The sequence below is a fragment of the Rhineura floridana genome, chromosome 4, assembly GCF_030035675.1.
Source record: "Rhineura floridana isolate rRhiFlo1 chromosome 4, rRhiFlo1.hap2, whole genome shotgun sequence".
In the NCBI taxonomy this organism is placed as follows: domain Eukaryota; kingdom Metazoa; phylum Chordata; class Lepidosauria; order Squamata; family Rhineuridae; genus Rhineura; species Rhineura floridana.
Window position 1 is genome coordinate 62,042,413 of NC_084483.1, and position 15,399 is coordinate 62,057,811.

Consider the following 15,399-nt stretch of genomic DNA (forward strand, 5'->3'; position numbering starts at 1 on the left):
TTTCCAACTCTATAATATCCTTCTTGAGATGAGGCGACCAGAACTGTACACAGTATTCCAAATGCGGCCGCACCATGGATTTATACAACGGCATTATGATATCGGCTGTTTTATTTTCAATACCTTTCCTAATTATTGCTAGCATGGAATTTGCCTTTTTCACAGCTGCCGCACCCTGGGTCGACATTTTCATCATGCTGTCCACTACAACCCCGAGGTCTCTCTCCTGGTCGGTCACCGCCAGTTCAGACCCCATGAGCGTATATGTGAAATTAAGATTTTTTGCTCCAATATGCATAATTTTACACTTGTTTATATTGAATTGCATTTGCCATTTTTCCGCCCATTCACTCAGTTTGGAGAGGTCTTTTTGGAGCTCTTCGCAATCCCTTTTTGTTTTAACAACCCTGAACAATTTAGTGTCGTCAGCAAACTTGGCCACTTCACTGCTCACTCCTAATTCTAGGTCATTAATGAACAAGTTGAAAAGTACAAGTCCCAATACCGATCCTTGAGGGACTCCACTTTCTACAGCCCTCCATTGGGAGAACTGTCCGTTTATTCCTACTCTCTGCTTTCTGCTTCTTAACCAATTCCTTATCCACAAGAGGACCTCTCCTCTTATTCCATGACTGCTAAGCTTCCTCAGAAGCCTTTGGTGAGGTACATTGTCAAACGCTTTTTGAAAGTCTAAGTACACTATGTCCACTGGATCACCTCTATCTATATGCTTGTTGACACTCTCAAAGAATTCTAATAGGTTACTGAGACAGGACTTTCCCTTGCAGAAGCCATGCTTTCTCTGCTTCAGCAAGGCTTGTTCTTCTATGTGCTTAGTTAATCTAGCTTTAATCATACTTTCTACCAGTTTTCCAGGGACAGAAGTTAAGCTAACTGGCCTGTAATTTCCGGGATCCCCTCTGGATCCGTTTCTGAATATTGGTGTTATATTTGCCACTTTCCAGTCCTCAGGCACGGAGGAGGACCCGAGGGACAAGTTACATATTTTAGTTAGCAGATCAGCAATTTCACCTTTGAGTTCTTTGAGAACTCTCGGGTGGATGCCATCCGGGCCTGGTGATTTGTCAGTTTTTATATTGTCCATTAAGCCTAGAACTTCCTCTCTCGTTACCACTATTTGTCTCAGTTCCTCAGAATCCCTTCCTGCAAATGTTAGTTCAGATTCAGGGATCTGCCCTATATCTTCCCCTGTGAAGACAGATGCAAAGAATTCATTTAGCTTCTCTGCAGTCTCCTTATCGTTCTTTAGTACACCTTTGACTCCCTTATCACCCAAGGGTCCAATCGCCTCCCTAGATGGTCTCCTGCTTTGAATGTATTTATAGAATTTTTTGTTGTTGGTTTTTATGTTCTTAGCAATGTGCTCCTCAGATTCTTTTTTAGCATCCCTTATTGTCTTCTTGCATTTCTTTTGCCAGAGTTTGTGTTCTTTTTTATTTTCTTCATTCAGACAAGACTTCCATTTTCTGAAGGAAGACTTTTTGCCTCTAAGAGCTTCCTTGACTTTGCTCGTTAACTATGCTGGCATCTTCTTGGCCCTGGCAGTACCTTTTCTGATCTACGGTATGCACTCCAGTTGAGCTTCTAATATAGTGTTTTTAAACAACTTCCAAGCATTTTCGAGTGATGTGACCCTCTGGACTTTTTCAGCTTTCTTTTTACCAATCCCCTCATTTTTGTGAAGTTTCCTCTTTTGAAGTCAAATGTGACCGTGTTGGATTTTCTTGGCAATTGGCCATTTACATGTATGTTTAATTTAATAGCACTATGGTCACTGCTCCCAATCGGTTCAACAACACTTACATCTCGCACCAGGTCCTGGTCCCCACTGAGGATTAAGTCCAGGGTTGCCGTCCCTCTGGTCGATTCCATGACCAACTGGTCTAGGGCATAGTCATTTAGAATATCTAGAAATTTTGCTTCTTTGTCATGACTGGAACACATATGCAGCCAGTCTATGTCTGGGTAGTTGAAGTCACCCATTACTACCACATTTCCTAGTTTGGATGCTTCCTCAATTTCATATCTCATCTCAAGGTCTCCCTGAGCATTTTGATCAGGGGGACGATAGAGCGTTCCCAGAATTAAATCCCTCCTGGGGCATGGTATCATCACCCACAATGATTCTGTGGAGGAGTGCGCCTCTTTTGGGGTTTCGAGCTGGCTGGATTCAATGTCTTCTTTCACATATAGAGCGACTCCGCCACCAATACGTCCTGCCCTGTCCTTCCAATATATTTTATATCCAGGGATAACCGTATCCCACTGGTTTTCTCCATTCCACCAGGTCTCCATTATGCTCACTACATCAATGCTCTCCTCTAAGACCAAGCACTCCAGTTCTCCCATCTTGGTTCGGAGGCTCCTAGCATTAGCGTACAGGCACTTGTAAGCAGTGTCTCTCTTCAAGTGTCTTTGGCACTTGTGGTTTGGTCTGTGGCAATTTTGCCCTTCTGAATTTATATCCTGTGCCCCACTCTCACAATGCCTACTTCTAGGCCTACCCCTTTTAAAATTTCATCATTTCTTTGGTCTTTATCCCAGGGGGGAGGTTTATTCCAAACCGGACCTTCCTCAGCTCCTGTCGAGTTTCCCCCCTCAGTCAGTTTAAAAGCTGCTCTGCCACCTTTTTAATTTTAAGTGCCAGCAGTCTGGTTCCATTCTGGTTCAAGTGGAGCCCGTCCCTTTTGTACAGGCCTGGCTTGTCCCAAAATGTTCCCCAGTGCCTAACAAATCCAAACCCTTCCACCCGACACCATCGTCTGATCCAAACATTGAGACTGCAAAGCTGTGCCTGTCTGGCTGGTCCTGCGCGTGGAACCGGTAGCATTTCAGAGAAAGCCACCTTGGAGGTCCTGGCTTTCAGCATCCTACCTAGCAACCTAAATTTTGCTTCCAGGACCTCACGGCTGCATTTCCCCATGTCGTTGGTGCCAACGTGCACCACGACCACTGATTCCTCCCCAGCGCTGTCTACCAAACTATCTAAACGACAGGCGATATCTGCAACCTTCGCACCAGGCAGACAAAACACCTTGCGGTCTACACGCCCATCACACACCCCACTGTCTATGTTCCTAATGATCAAATCACCCACTACAAGGATCCCTCCACCCCCTGGAGATATATCCTTGGCACGCGAGGATAGCTGCTCATCCCCCAAGGAATGGGTCCCTTCTAAGGAATCGTTTCCCTTTTCCTCAGCTGGATGCTCTCCTTCCCCGAGACCGTCGTTCTCCATGATAGCAGAAGAGCTATCATCGTTGGAGTGGGACACAGCTATAACGTTCCTGAAGGCCTCCTCCACACACCTCTCAGCTTTTCCAGGTCCGCCACCTTGGCCTCAAGGAAATGAAGTCGTTCCCGGAGAGCCAGGAGCTCATTGCACCGAGAGCACACCCACAACTTCTGTCCAACAGGCAGATAGTCGTACATGCTGCAGGCGGTGCAAAACACTGGAAAGCCCCCACACCCCTGCTGGCTTCTTACCTGCATAGTTTTGTTTAAGGTTTATTATGTCAATGGGTTGGGGACTGCGGTTTAGTTGAGGTCAGGGAACAGACGGGCAGAGTGGGGGGGGGCTGGCCTCCTCGCCCTGCTGCCAAAGTCACTCTGCTGCTTAACTCGCCTTGACGCTTTGTCAGCTGGGGCCTTGACGAGTTTCCTTTTCCCCCTTCTCTCCGACTGGAATTTAGCAACTTATCCAGCCCCCTTCCTTGGTTCTCTTGAGGGAGCTGGGGCTCGACACCTAGCCCTTCTAAATTAGCCTGCTGCCTCGCAGGCAGTGGAAGTTGTGATCCCATCACCACTGTAGAAGGAAGATTCAATTGCCACTCCGGTCGGCTTTTGTACATGGAATGGGGAAGAGGTGCAATCTTAGGCAGAACAATGTCTCAGGCCAGCTCTATGGATAAAGGTCATTATTTTACCATGCTTCTACCAAACATTTAATCATATACTTGTCCCTGATATTTGGTTACAAAGTGTTTTACCATTTGGCAAGAAGATTGTACCTGACCAGGCTACTCCATCTATACAAGGCTACAGGCTCAGACAATGGGCTTATTAAGCAGTTAAATGTACCACTTGATAAGTTGTCAATTGGTAAATAGTTACCCACTTTGCACTTCCCTTGAACTAAAGCAACATGCATTATGTGGTAGCTTCATAGCATCCACAGTAGAATAGTCAGTGATGAGTTGTGCCCATATAAATGCTAGCAGACTGGCTTAATGCTCTGGCTGATCTATAGTGCAGTGCCAGCTGTATTTCAGGTCCCTGCTTTTAGTTACATCACACTCTCCAGGCCTAGATTCAGCTATAACAGAGATGCCAAACCTATAGCCTCCCAGCTATAGAATGCATTATTCCTAGCCATTGAGCATACTTCCTGAGGCTGATGGGAAATGGAGTTCAGCAACATATGGAGAGGTACAGATTTTCTATCCTTGAGCTACAGTGAGATCCTGAGTCAGTATCATTTATGAAGAGCAGTTCAAGTATTTATTTTGCTGTTAACAGACTGGTTGATAAAATGGGTTTTGGACTTGACTTAGTTCCAATATAATCTTGGTGATGGTCTCATAATGAACTATGAAAATTGTCCCTCACCATGTATTGCCACATTTAATTTGCAAAGTTATTTAAAAGATGTCAATGTCTGAAGGGAATTTGTCCAACGACACAATTATTTGATATATTGGCAAAATGCTAATTGTGTTTTTTAGATGTCAATTGTTCAGACATCTGGTATGATTTTTAATGCAGATTCAGTTAAACCATGAGGAAAAGGCAGGAGCATCAATAATCCATTGTGCAGTACTTGTTCCATTTGAATTGACCAACAGGTGGAGCCTTTAACCCAGATACATACAAAACTAGAAAGACTAACGTTTTTGAAAATCTCATGAGATGATTGGCTGTTTTGTATTTATTTTCATTAATTTTGCTCAAACAGTGTGGCGTGTCCCTAAACAGAAGACCAGGAGATCTAAATCTATTTACTGTTCACAGTGTGAATAATCTTAAAATATCTGACTTGATTAGCATCCAGAAACTGACTAGGCAGGGGTCGAGTCTGACAACTTCAAGAGGTTACATACGTACATATTTTTGGAGTAGGGGAAAAAAGGTATTCTGTGCATTCTCATGGCCTGGACATATTCTACCCACATAAAGCCACTGTGAACCTGTTTCCCATGTCTGAAGACCCCAAGAGCTAAATAATCTAAGTCAACCTTTTAAAAAAATCAGAAAATAATTATTCCTTGTAAAATACTGTTCTTGAAAATTAAGATTTTTACTGCAATTTTAAAAGCGAGGGGAGGAGGCATAAAATCGATAGGTGTATAGGCTCATGTTTCCTTTCAATATCCTGATGGGGAAGCATTTAAAATTGGTATGGCTTGTGGCTGCAGTTCAGAAATGAAAATGGACTGCCTTCAAGTTGATTCTGACTTATGAAGAGGGTTTTCATGGTAAGCGGTATTCAGAGGGGGTTTACCATTGCTTTCCTCTGAGGCTGAGAGGCAGTGACTGGCCCAAGGTCACCCAGTGAGCTTCATGGCTGTGTGGGGATTTGAACCCTGGTCTCCCAGGTTGTAGTCCAACACCTTAGCCACTACACCACACTGGCTCTCTGCAGTTTGGAAACCAGTGTCGAAATATTTTTCTGCCATTACATACATACATATGGTTAGCTTTTAGCCTGTGCCCCAGTAATAAGATACTTCTCTTCATTTAGTACCAGCAGGCCATGGATAATATTCCTGTGACTGATACTGATAATAACACATCACAGTGTATTTGTCTCCACCCCCTTAGTTATTGCATTTTTAATACATTATATGTTACCAGTTTTTCAGTTTTAGGGTACATCTGCATGATTATTAAAAAGCATCCACAAAGCATTCCCTTCACCAAAACAAACAAACAAAACAATAACATCTGACACAGCAAGGTTGTAATCCATGGATTACCCAGGCATTGCAAAGTGCTGCCGTTCTTGGCAGGCTCTATTTCAGAAGACTAAATACACAATTACAAATGTGGGCAATTCAGCAGACAGCCTTTCCAGACTGTGTCCTCCCAGGAGGACTTAGGTGATGGTGACTGAAGCAGTCACAGGGAGTGTATAGCCCCAACAAGGGCTCCTCTTGTGAGATCATTGCTATTTAATGAAAATCGAACTTCTATTGTAGTTTCTAGTAATAGAAATCCCTGCCACCAATTAGCATTTTTTTGTATGGGGAATGTTGTTGTGCTAGCACAAGGGGGAGAAAGCTGTGAACCTCCAGATGTTGCTGGTCTACAACTCCCATTATCGCTGACCATCGGCCATGCTGGCTGAAGCAAATGGGAGTTGAGTCCAACAACATCTGAAAAGCCCAGGATATTGAAAGTTGCCCAGCCCTGTGCTAGTGTTACAGGAAACACTTAACTAGGTGGTACTTGTGCTATTAACAGGAGGTTCCAATAGTTCAAGAGGTCCTTTCCCTATCTATTTTAGCCAGGTGGCTCTTCCTACCCCTAACCCCCTCCCTCAGCTCATCTGTTTCAAACACATTTTTAAAACCCAGCTACTTTTTTCCACAATAGGATAAACTCTGATAGCAAAGTTAGCCCCTCCCTGTTTTGTTACAAAAAATAAGATATATTTTTGCAGATGGTAGGCATTACTGCAGCACCAGCAAAGTGTATAGGGGGTAGTCAGCCATTGACCCCTCATACAGACAGATTCAGAGACACAAGAATGTGGTTTAAGTTCTGTGCTTCAAAACACTCGGCAAGCCACTGACTATGTACAGAAAACAAAAAGAAAAACATATTATATGCTATAGTATATTCACTGATAGGCAAAACGACCTTGCGGTTTAAGAATGTATTTTATTTTAAAGTGAACATGAGATCATGGCATGTTGTGTAGATATTATATAGATAGTGAGCAAAGAGTTTTGGTTTATTTGCTTTTACCATTTGACAAGACATAACTATCTGTAATCAAATAATTGATTCACTAACAGGCAAAAAACCTTGCAATTTAAGAATGTACCTATACCCAACAGATATTTTGATCAAACTTTAAAAAGCAGGGAAATTGGGCAGCTATAGTGAATGCACCAGGGGAGCAGGAGACTTGACCTCCTCTCTGAGATATTGTACTGCCCTACAAAGTTGTCAAAATATAAACACAATTTAGGTTGGTCTTTCACAGTCCAATCCACTTCCTCTGTAGCTTGGAAGAATTTGGTAACATGCGCCTCTGAGCATATGGTGAGCGGTGGCAACATCTGCCATCTCCAAAGATGGAGAATTACATTTTTGTATGTATGTTGGTGTTCTTCTTACATTGCTTTTTTCTTGTGTTACTATTGTTTCTACAGAGAATCTAACCTAGAAAATTGTATTTCTCTCATTATTCATCCTTGAAATCTGTGTCAAATTTATTTTTATTAATTTCAAAGCTTTTTTATTGGACAATGTCATATGATGGTAGAGATAGCCTTTTGTGTTTCAAACTGGAGATTATATTCTATTTCTATTTTGGGTGCATTAACAGTTGAATCTGAAACTGCAGTTTGATGTAAAATCAGATGGATTACAATATGTTGCTACTGAAGCAATGACTCTAGCTCTTGGAAAAAACAAACATGGCCCGCCCAAGATGCATGTTTTCAGCCTGCTATGCTTAAACCACTCCACTTAAGGAAAGGTGGGCATGGTCAATTAGAAACATAGAGCACACCTAGAGTTTTGCTAGAATATATTTCACCTCCCGCTGTTTTATCTTGTGCAAACTGTCCATTGGAAGCTTCTGCAGAACAGTCAGTGCCATTATTCCAAAATTATTTTTGGAATTTTTTTACTACTGCAAAGTGTTGTTTGAAGTGGTCAGGGGAGGAGGAAGAAGGAAGAGGGGAGCAGAGAAGGAAGGGGGAGGAGAGGGGAAGGAAGGAAGGGGAGAGCAGGAAGGAGAGGTGAGAGGGGAAGGGGGAGGGGAAAGGCAGGTCTGATCATTTGCATGCTTATTGAGTTCAATGGGATTTTGTTGTTGTTATGTGCTTTCAAGTCGATCGCGACTTATGGTGACCCTATGAATCAACGACCTCCAGTAGCATCGTGAACCACCCTGTTCAGATCTTGTAAGTTCAGGTCTGTGGCTTCCTTTATGGAATCAATCCATCTCTTATTTGGCCTTCCTCTTTTTCTACTCCCTTCTGTTTTCCCCAGCATTATTGTCTTTTCTAGTGAATCATGTCTTCTCATGATGTGTCCAAAGTACGATAACCTCAGTTTCATCATTTTAGCTTCTAGTTATAGCTCTGGTTTAATTTGTTCTGACACCCAATTATTTGTCTTTTTCGCAGTCCATGGTATGTACAAAGCTCTCCTCCAACACCACGTTTCAAATGAGTTGATTTTTCTCATCCACTTTTTTTCACTCTCCAACTTTCACATCCATACATAGAGATTGGGAATATCATGGTCTGAATGATCCTGACTTTAGTGTTCAGTGATACATCTTTGCATTTGAGGACATTTTCTAGTTCTCTCATAACTGCCCTCCCCAGTCCTAGCCTTCTTCAGATTTCTTGACTATTGTCTCCCTTTTGGTTAAAGACTGTGCCAAGGTATTGATAATCCTTGACAAGTTCAATGTCCTCGTTGTCAGCTTTAAAATTACATAAATCTTCTGTTGTCATTACTTTAGTCTTCTTGGTGTTCAGCTGTAGTCCTGCTTTTTTGCTTTCCTCTTTAACTTTCATTAGCATTTGTTTCAAATCATTACTGTTTCTGCTAGTAGTATCGTATCATCTGCACATTTTAAATTATTGATATTTCTCCCTCCAATTTACACACCTCCTTCATCTTGGTCCAATCCCGCTTTCCGTATGATATGTTCTGCATATAGATTAAACAAATAGGGTGATAAAATACAGCCCTGTCTCACACCCTTTCCAATTGGGAATCAATCAGTTTCTCCATATTCTGTCCTTACAGGAGCCTCTTGTCCAAAGTATAGTTTGTGCATCAGGACAATCAGATGCTGGTGCACCCCCTATTTCTTTTAAAGCAGTCCATAGTTTTTCATGATCTACACAATCAAAGTCTTTGCTGTAATCTATAAAGCACAGGGTGATTTTCTTCTGCAATTCCTTGGTCCATTACATTATCCAATGGATGTTTGCAATATGATCTCTGGTGCCTCTTCCCTTTCTGAATCCAGCTTGGACATCTGGTATTTCTCGCTCCTTATATGGTAAGAGCCTTTGTTGTAGAATCTTGAGCATTACTTTTCTTGCATGGGGTATTAAGGAAATCATGCTTAGAACAGATAAAATTGACCATGGAGGAGGAGAAGGAAGAGGGGGAAGGGGATTGGAAGGGGAGGGGGAGGGAGGGGCAAAGGAAGGGGGAGGAGTGGGTCAAAAGGGAGGGGATGGGAAGGAGGAGGGGAGGGTAGATTTGATCATTTGCATTCTTTTTTAATTCAATGGGATTTACTCCTGTACAATCATGCTTAGGAAAGGAAGGGTAGGGATAGGAAGGGAGGTACAGGGGAGAGGGACAGGAGGAGATTGGGCGGGCACTGGGTAGAGGGAAAGTCCCTTTCATTTCCAGAAGGAAAAAGTTGTGAATAGTATAATTGTTTTTCAGGGTTTTCCCCACCTTTTTATTTTACAGCAAGCACATGTAGTCTCCCACTGAAATGCAAACCAAAGCTGTCACTGGCCACATCCACACCAGATCTTTATTTCACTTTAGACAGTCATGGCTTCTCCTAAAGAATCCTTGGAAGTATAGTTTGTGTAGAGTGCTGAGAGTTGCTAGGAGAGGCCCTTTTCCTCTCACAGACCTACAATCCCCAGAAGAGGGGCTTACTGTTAAACCACTCTGGCCACTAGAGCTCTGTCAGGGGAATAGGAGTCTCCTAACAACTTTCAGCACCCTTCACAAACTACACTTCCCAGAATTCTTTGGGGAAAGCCATGACTGTCTAAGGTAAAATAAATGTTTGGTGTGAGTGTGGCCACCTGATTAGCCAAGCCAAACAGCGGTGAGTCTGACTTTTAGAACACTGACGGTTCTTACTCAGCATGCCAGATGCTATAATAGAATTCAGTGTTAATTTTCTTAAATTAATTAAAAATCAGCCACAATTTTTTAACTTTTAAACTGCAGAAGATGAAGGTCAGAGTATAGGGCAAGTTCAGTAATAGGATTACAGGTACTCTGTGAACATGGCTGATGTTTAATTAATTTCAACAAATGACTATTTTGTGTATCACCATGAAAACTTAGAGGTTGTTAAGCACACGTTTCTGAGTTCAAGATTATACGTTTTGTAAGGTTTTGTTTTGAAATGAACTTATGGGAAGCATCAGAATGGCATGGGGGTATTTTCAATTTAACACTGTGGAATGTGAAAAATCCATGCTGGCTATAGTATGAGAGTGGCTGTATCATTAGGTAACATTAGGTCTGCCAGACTCTTCACTCTGGCTCATTTTGCCCTAAGCTTATCATCATCCTATCTCAGCCCAGACATCCTGGCAACTCCACTAGTGGATTCAACATCATGGAGTCATCAATTTTAAAACTCACTTGGGGAGTGACTGTTTTCTTTAAAAGAGACACATAATAACCCCGTACATCAGTTAATTAATTATATATGAGTCATATAGATGGAGTCATATAGGCTTATATGCTGACTAACTGAGCTCTCATTTCATTTACAGATATCACATGGATGCAGTCTTTCTTGACCTTTCTTGACCAGCTTTTTCCTTTCCTCCAGATCATGTGGGAATTTATTCCCTTGAGTAAGGGAGAGCATATTGCAAGTACTCTCCCTAAGATCATGCAGAGCGATGTCTTCAAAGACTGTAAAGGAACTATGTATTTGTGACAGTATAGGTCAAGGATGGAGAACCTCTGGCCCTCTAGTGCCAGGAAAAAACATACCTTTTTCCCACGTGTTTGATGGACGAGGAAGATAGATGATGTTTTTGCTGTCAGTGTGCTGCCACAGCTTCCTATAGTTGTTGTTGGGGTGTGTGTATATATTTTTATTAATTCTATTTGTTTTTGTATGAATTAGCCAGAAATATCTTACAACACTACTGTATCCCCACATAGCTTGACACAGTGCTTTGGCTATTGCTGATGCACAAATAAGAGCTGATCTGAACACTGGTCAGTATGAGGTAGTAGAATTGTAACGCTTCAGACTGCTGTTAGAAGGTCATAGTTTGAAATTGTCTACATGTAAAAAGCTTTCTGAATCTTGCATGTTAGGACATCAGGGAGATGACTATGCCAAGTCTTTCACATTGATTTCAAGGGAGTAGTTAAGTCTCCCCATTGAAATCAATGGGACATGTGCTCAGATGTGGCACGATCATGCTCTAGAAGTGCGTAACTGTTTCTAGGTGGTTTTTAATTGTTTTTAAGTACGTCTTTTATTGTATTGTATTATTTTACCATTTTGATGTTTGTTGCCTGTGGGAGGAAGGATGGGATGGAAATATAATAAATAAAATAAATCTGTAATGTAATCTAATGTATTTTCAGTTCTCAGTTGCAATTGTTGGGAAGGCAGGTTTTAAAGTAAAAATAACTCCTAATAGCTCCTAATAACAATTAGGATTGTGAGACCCTAAGGAAATTCCTACCTCCACTGTTGGAAGGCAGGATGCCTCTGAAGGCCACTTTCTGGAAACTGCAGGAGGGGAGACTGCTGTTGTACTCAGGCCCTGCTTGCAGGCTTCACACAAGTCATCTGGCTGACTACTGTACTGTGAGAACCGGATGCTGGACTAGATGGGCCACTGGCCTGATCCAGGAGGCTCTTCTCATGTTCTTGTACCTCGCTCTAAACATTGCAGGGCAGGCAGAATTGCACTAAGTATTTTTTTAAAATGTTACAGCGGCACAATGACAAACGAAGCTGCCCTGGATGAGCTTTTTTGCTTCTACACAACTCTTCTACCCTCAGCCCTCTGTGCTTAATTGGAAGAATTATGACTCTCAAGCAAATGTGCATATGATTGTGGTTTTAAACTGAACAATCATTTGCAAGGAGGTAACTTCTGTAATAAATTCAAGGTTATATATATAAAGGCATGAATTTCTTTTAAAGTATGTAAGCAAAAATATTTTCAAAAAATAAGGAGGGAGAGAATTTCTGATATACCTGTAGTTCTCCTTCCATTATGCTAAGGAGCCGGACCAGATCCTCTTTAGAAAGCTCTATTGACTTCTTGTTTTTCCGCTCACTAGGACCTGGCAGTCTGCTCTGCTGCTTAACATTTCCTGAGCCTGGGTCTTCATCCTCTTTTCGATTGTGTTTGTTCTTTTTCTTTGCATCTTCCTGAATTTTTTGATTTTCTGTGTTGCTGATAATGGGCTTTGACTTGGAGAAATGCCCATTGGATGAGCTTTCTCCACCTTGATTTCGGGATCTCATCCTGACCTAAATAACAAAAACAAAAATTGAATGCTAGGATGGATAGTTTTATTTTTAAAGTCGGGCAGCAATTGATTTTAAGTCAGATAACAATGAAGCAATCATTTGAAATAGTAAAATACTTTCATCATAATCACAAATAAAACATCAGTTGATAAAATTCTACACAAAATACTTGGTATCTCATCTAAGTATCTAAGCAAGTTCACTGCATTTGTCAATCAGCTACACACAATGAAATAGAACTTTAGCAAACGTTATGAGAGGCAACCTGTTAAAAGTGAAGGAGGAACATAGCAAGTTATCATTGCAATCCTATACATGTCTAAGCAGAAGTAAGACCCATCAAATTCAATGTGACTTTCTCCCAGGTAAGTGTGTATGGGATTGCTGCCTAAGCCAATTATTGGATCGGCTCCAGCATACAGTGGCACATTCAATTTTGGCAACAACAGTTAAATGCTTAGCCTCTTCAACAGATTCCTTAGTCACTAGAATGATTTGGTGTGTGACCATACAGAACTGTAGTTTCCCCTCAACTTTCTGACTGCAAAATAGTTAACATATCCATAAATACTTGCAAGTTTAGACTTTAGTTCTCACATGCAAGGTTTGTCACATTTCCTCCCCATTCCTCCCTGCATATATATATATATGCACCTCCCAGAGTTTCCCAAATGATCTCTCGATGTAGAATCTGCTCCTCTCTGAGCTAACAAGTAAATACCATGATCCTCTGTAGCTTAAAGTCTCTTCTTCACTCTCTGTTCTTACAAGGTTTTCAGCTAAGGGTAAAATGGCTTTGTCTGCAAGATTAATTAGGCACTTTATCTAACTACAGTGCTGAAATTCAAAAACATGCACATGCACATTGAAATTTATTTAATGTCCAATCTGATGCTTGCAGTCACACCTAACATATCAGTAAACCTTCCCCAGTAAAAGGAGCTGTGAGCTTCAGAAAACTACTGTTTCTCCACCCTTAACCCCACATCTGCAATACAAGGATAATGCTGCTGCGTTTCTTAACACAACTATCATAAAGATGACTGAGATAATGCATATGCAGTAGTTTGAACATTCAGAACTTGCAAAACATTCTTGTTGGAAGGGCCTTAGCTCACCATTAGAGCACACGTTGGTCCCTGGTTCAGTCCCTGGCATCTCCAGATAGGGTTGGAAAAGACTTCATCTGAAATCCATCTGTTGCCACTGCCAGTCATTATAGGCAATACTGAGTCAAATGGACCAAGGTCTAACTTGCTACAAGGCAGCTTCCAATGGACTACTGTAGGTTCCAGTACCACAGCTCCCTTTCCATTGCCACCTCTAAATTGTATCTCTTTCACTATTTTATTTTGCCCATATAAAGGAGAAAAACTCAGGCCAGAGTTCTTCTGTGTGGCCTTATTTCTATTAGAACAATGATCAAACACAGGCTTATAGTGGGCTAGATCCAGACTAAGTTAGTCTCATTGAAATCAGTGGGTTAAGTTAGTCATGACTGGTGCTAACTCAATGACTCCTAGGTTCTCAACTGCCTAAACAGAATGTTCCCACCCAGCCAGCAGTAATTTTCCCTCTTAGAAAATCTAGCCCCCTACTCTAAAAATAAATATCCATTATGAGCATGAACAATACCTGAGGAATTCAGGAAACACTTGGTGTCTCTGTTGTCCAACATTGTCCAATATTTCCTTTGAGGCCAATTCAATTTGCTTCTGAATTGTCATACGTTATGAGCATTTCAATTTACTTCCTTGTCAGTACTTGGGTCTGAACATGACTGTTTTTCGGTTGTCGCACTCCCCTTCCCCTGCTAAATGACATGACCTTCTCGGAAGAGCCCATTTGGTGATTTGACACAGTTCAAGGGGGGGATTACTTAATGATGATGGCAAATTCCTTTTATTGATGAGTAGCACAGCTCTTCCTTGTGTGTGTTTATATGTGTGTGTGTAATTCAAATTTCTACTTAATTAAAGCCATGTCCACACAAAGATTATTTCAGGGATCAGCAGAAACAAAAGCAAAGGGGATGCTTTGGGGACCATAATGGCCCCTGCACCGTGTCGGTTTGGAGATATTCTGGGAGGAAATGTCATCTTAGGAACATAGGAAGCTGACTTATACAGAGTCAGACCATTGGTCCATGTAGTTCAGTATTGTCTACATACTGATGGCAGAGGCTCTCCAACGTTTCAAATGGGAGCCCCTCCCATCCCTATCTGGAGATGCCAGGGATTGAAACGGAGACCTTCTGCATGCAAAGCCTTTTCCTTAAAGTCACTTTCATTAATCGCTATGACAGCACCCAACAAAGAAACTAGGTAGCTTCCCAACTCATGTGTTTATATATATATTTAAAATAAAATGCAATATAAAATATAAAATAATATTTGTTAAAATAAAAACAAAAGCAGGGAGCAGGAAAAATTGAAAAGCAACACCCCATTAACCAAACCTTAACTGCATGAATAGTAATAATGTTTAAAAGACCCCTTTAAAGATGAAGCTCCTGAATCTGGCACACTGCAAAAGAAAGCTGGGTCCAAACCTTTGGGAATCACTATACTGACTGCTCATTCAGCAGGCATGATTGCCACCCCTTTAATATGGTGGGACCACCAAAATGCACCACTATATTCATCTTACTCCCATTTGCCATGCAGAATGTGCTATTAGAATTATGTAGCAGGCTGGGATGACATTACGAGTGGGGCCACTGGAGAACAGTAAAGGATGGAAGGCCTGAAGATTAAACTGTAAATTCGTGAATGTCATTACTGTTGGTTTTTCTTCTCTGCTGCATATTATGGGTCAGGAAGAGACACTTTTCAGGGGCTACAGGGACACAATTCATGCATGTCCTGCACATACAGGTACAAATTGATATCTGAATTACTACA

The 15,399-nt window shown here is 41.5% G+C and overlaps 1 protein-coding gene across 2 annotated transcripts in view; it reads right to left on the reverse strand.

Moving 5' to 3' along the window:
* FILIP1 (filamin A interacting protein 1) overlaps positions 1 to 15,399 on the reverse strand; it is a 124,593-nt gene that overhangs the window by 65,131 nt on the left and 44,063 nt on the right. For both annotated transcript variants that reach the window (XM_061623147.1, XM_061623148.1), the window contains exon 2: positions 12,218 to 12,496. In XM_061623147.1, the coding sequence (XP_061479131.1) occupies positions 12,218 to 12,490 (273 nt within the window). In that variant the 5' untranslated portion in view covers positions 12,491 to 12,496. The remainder of the gene's footprint in view (positions 1 to 12,217; positions 12,497 to 15,399) is intronic.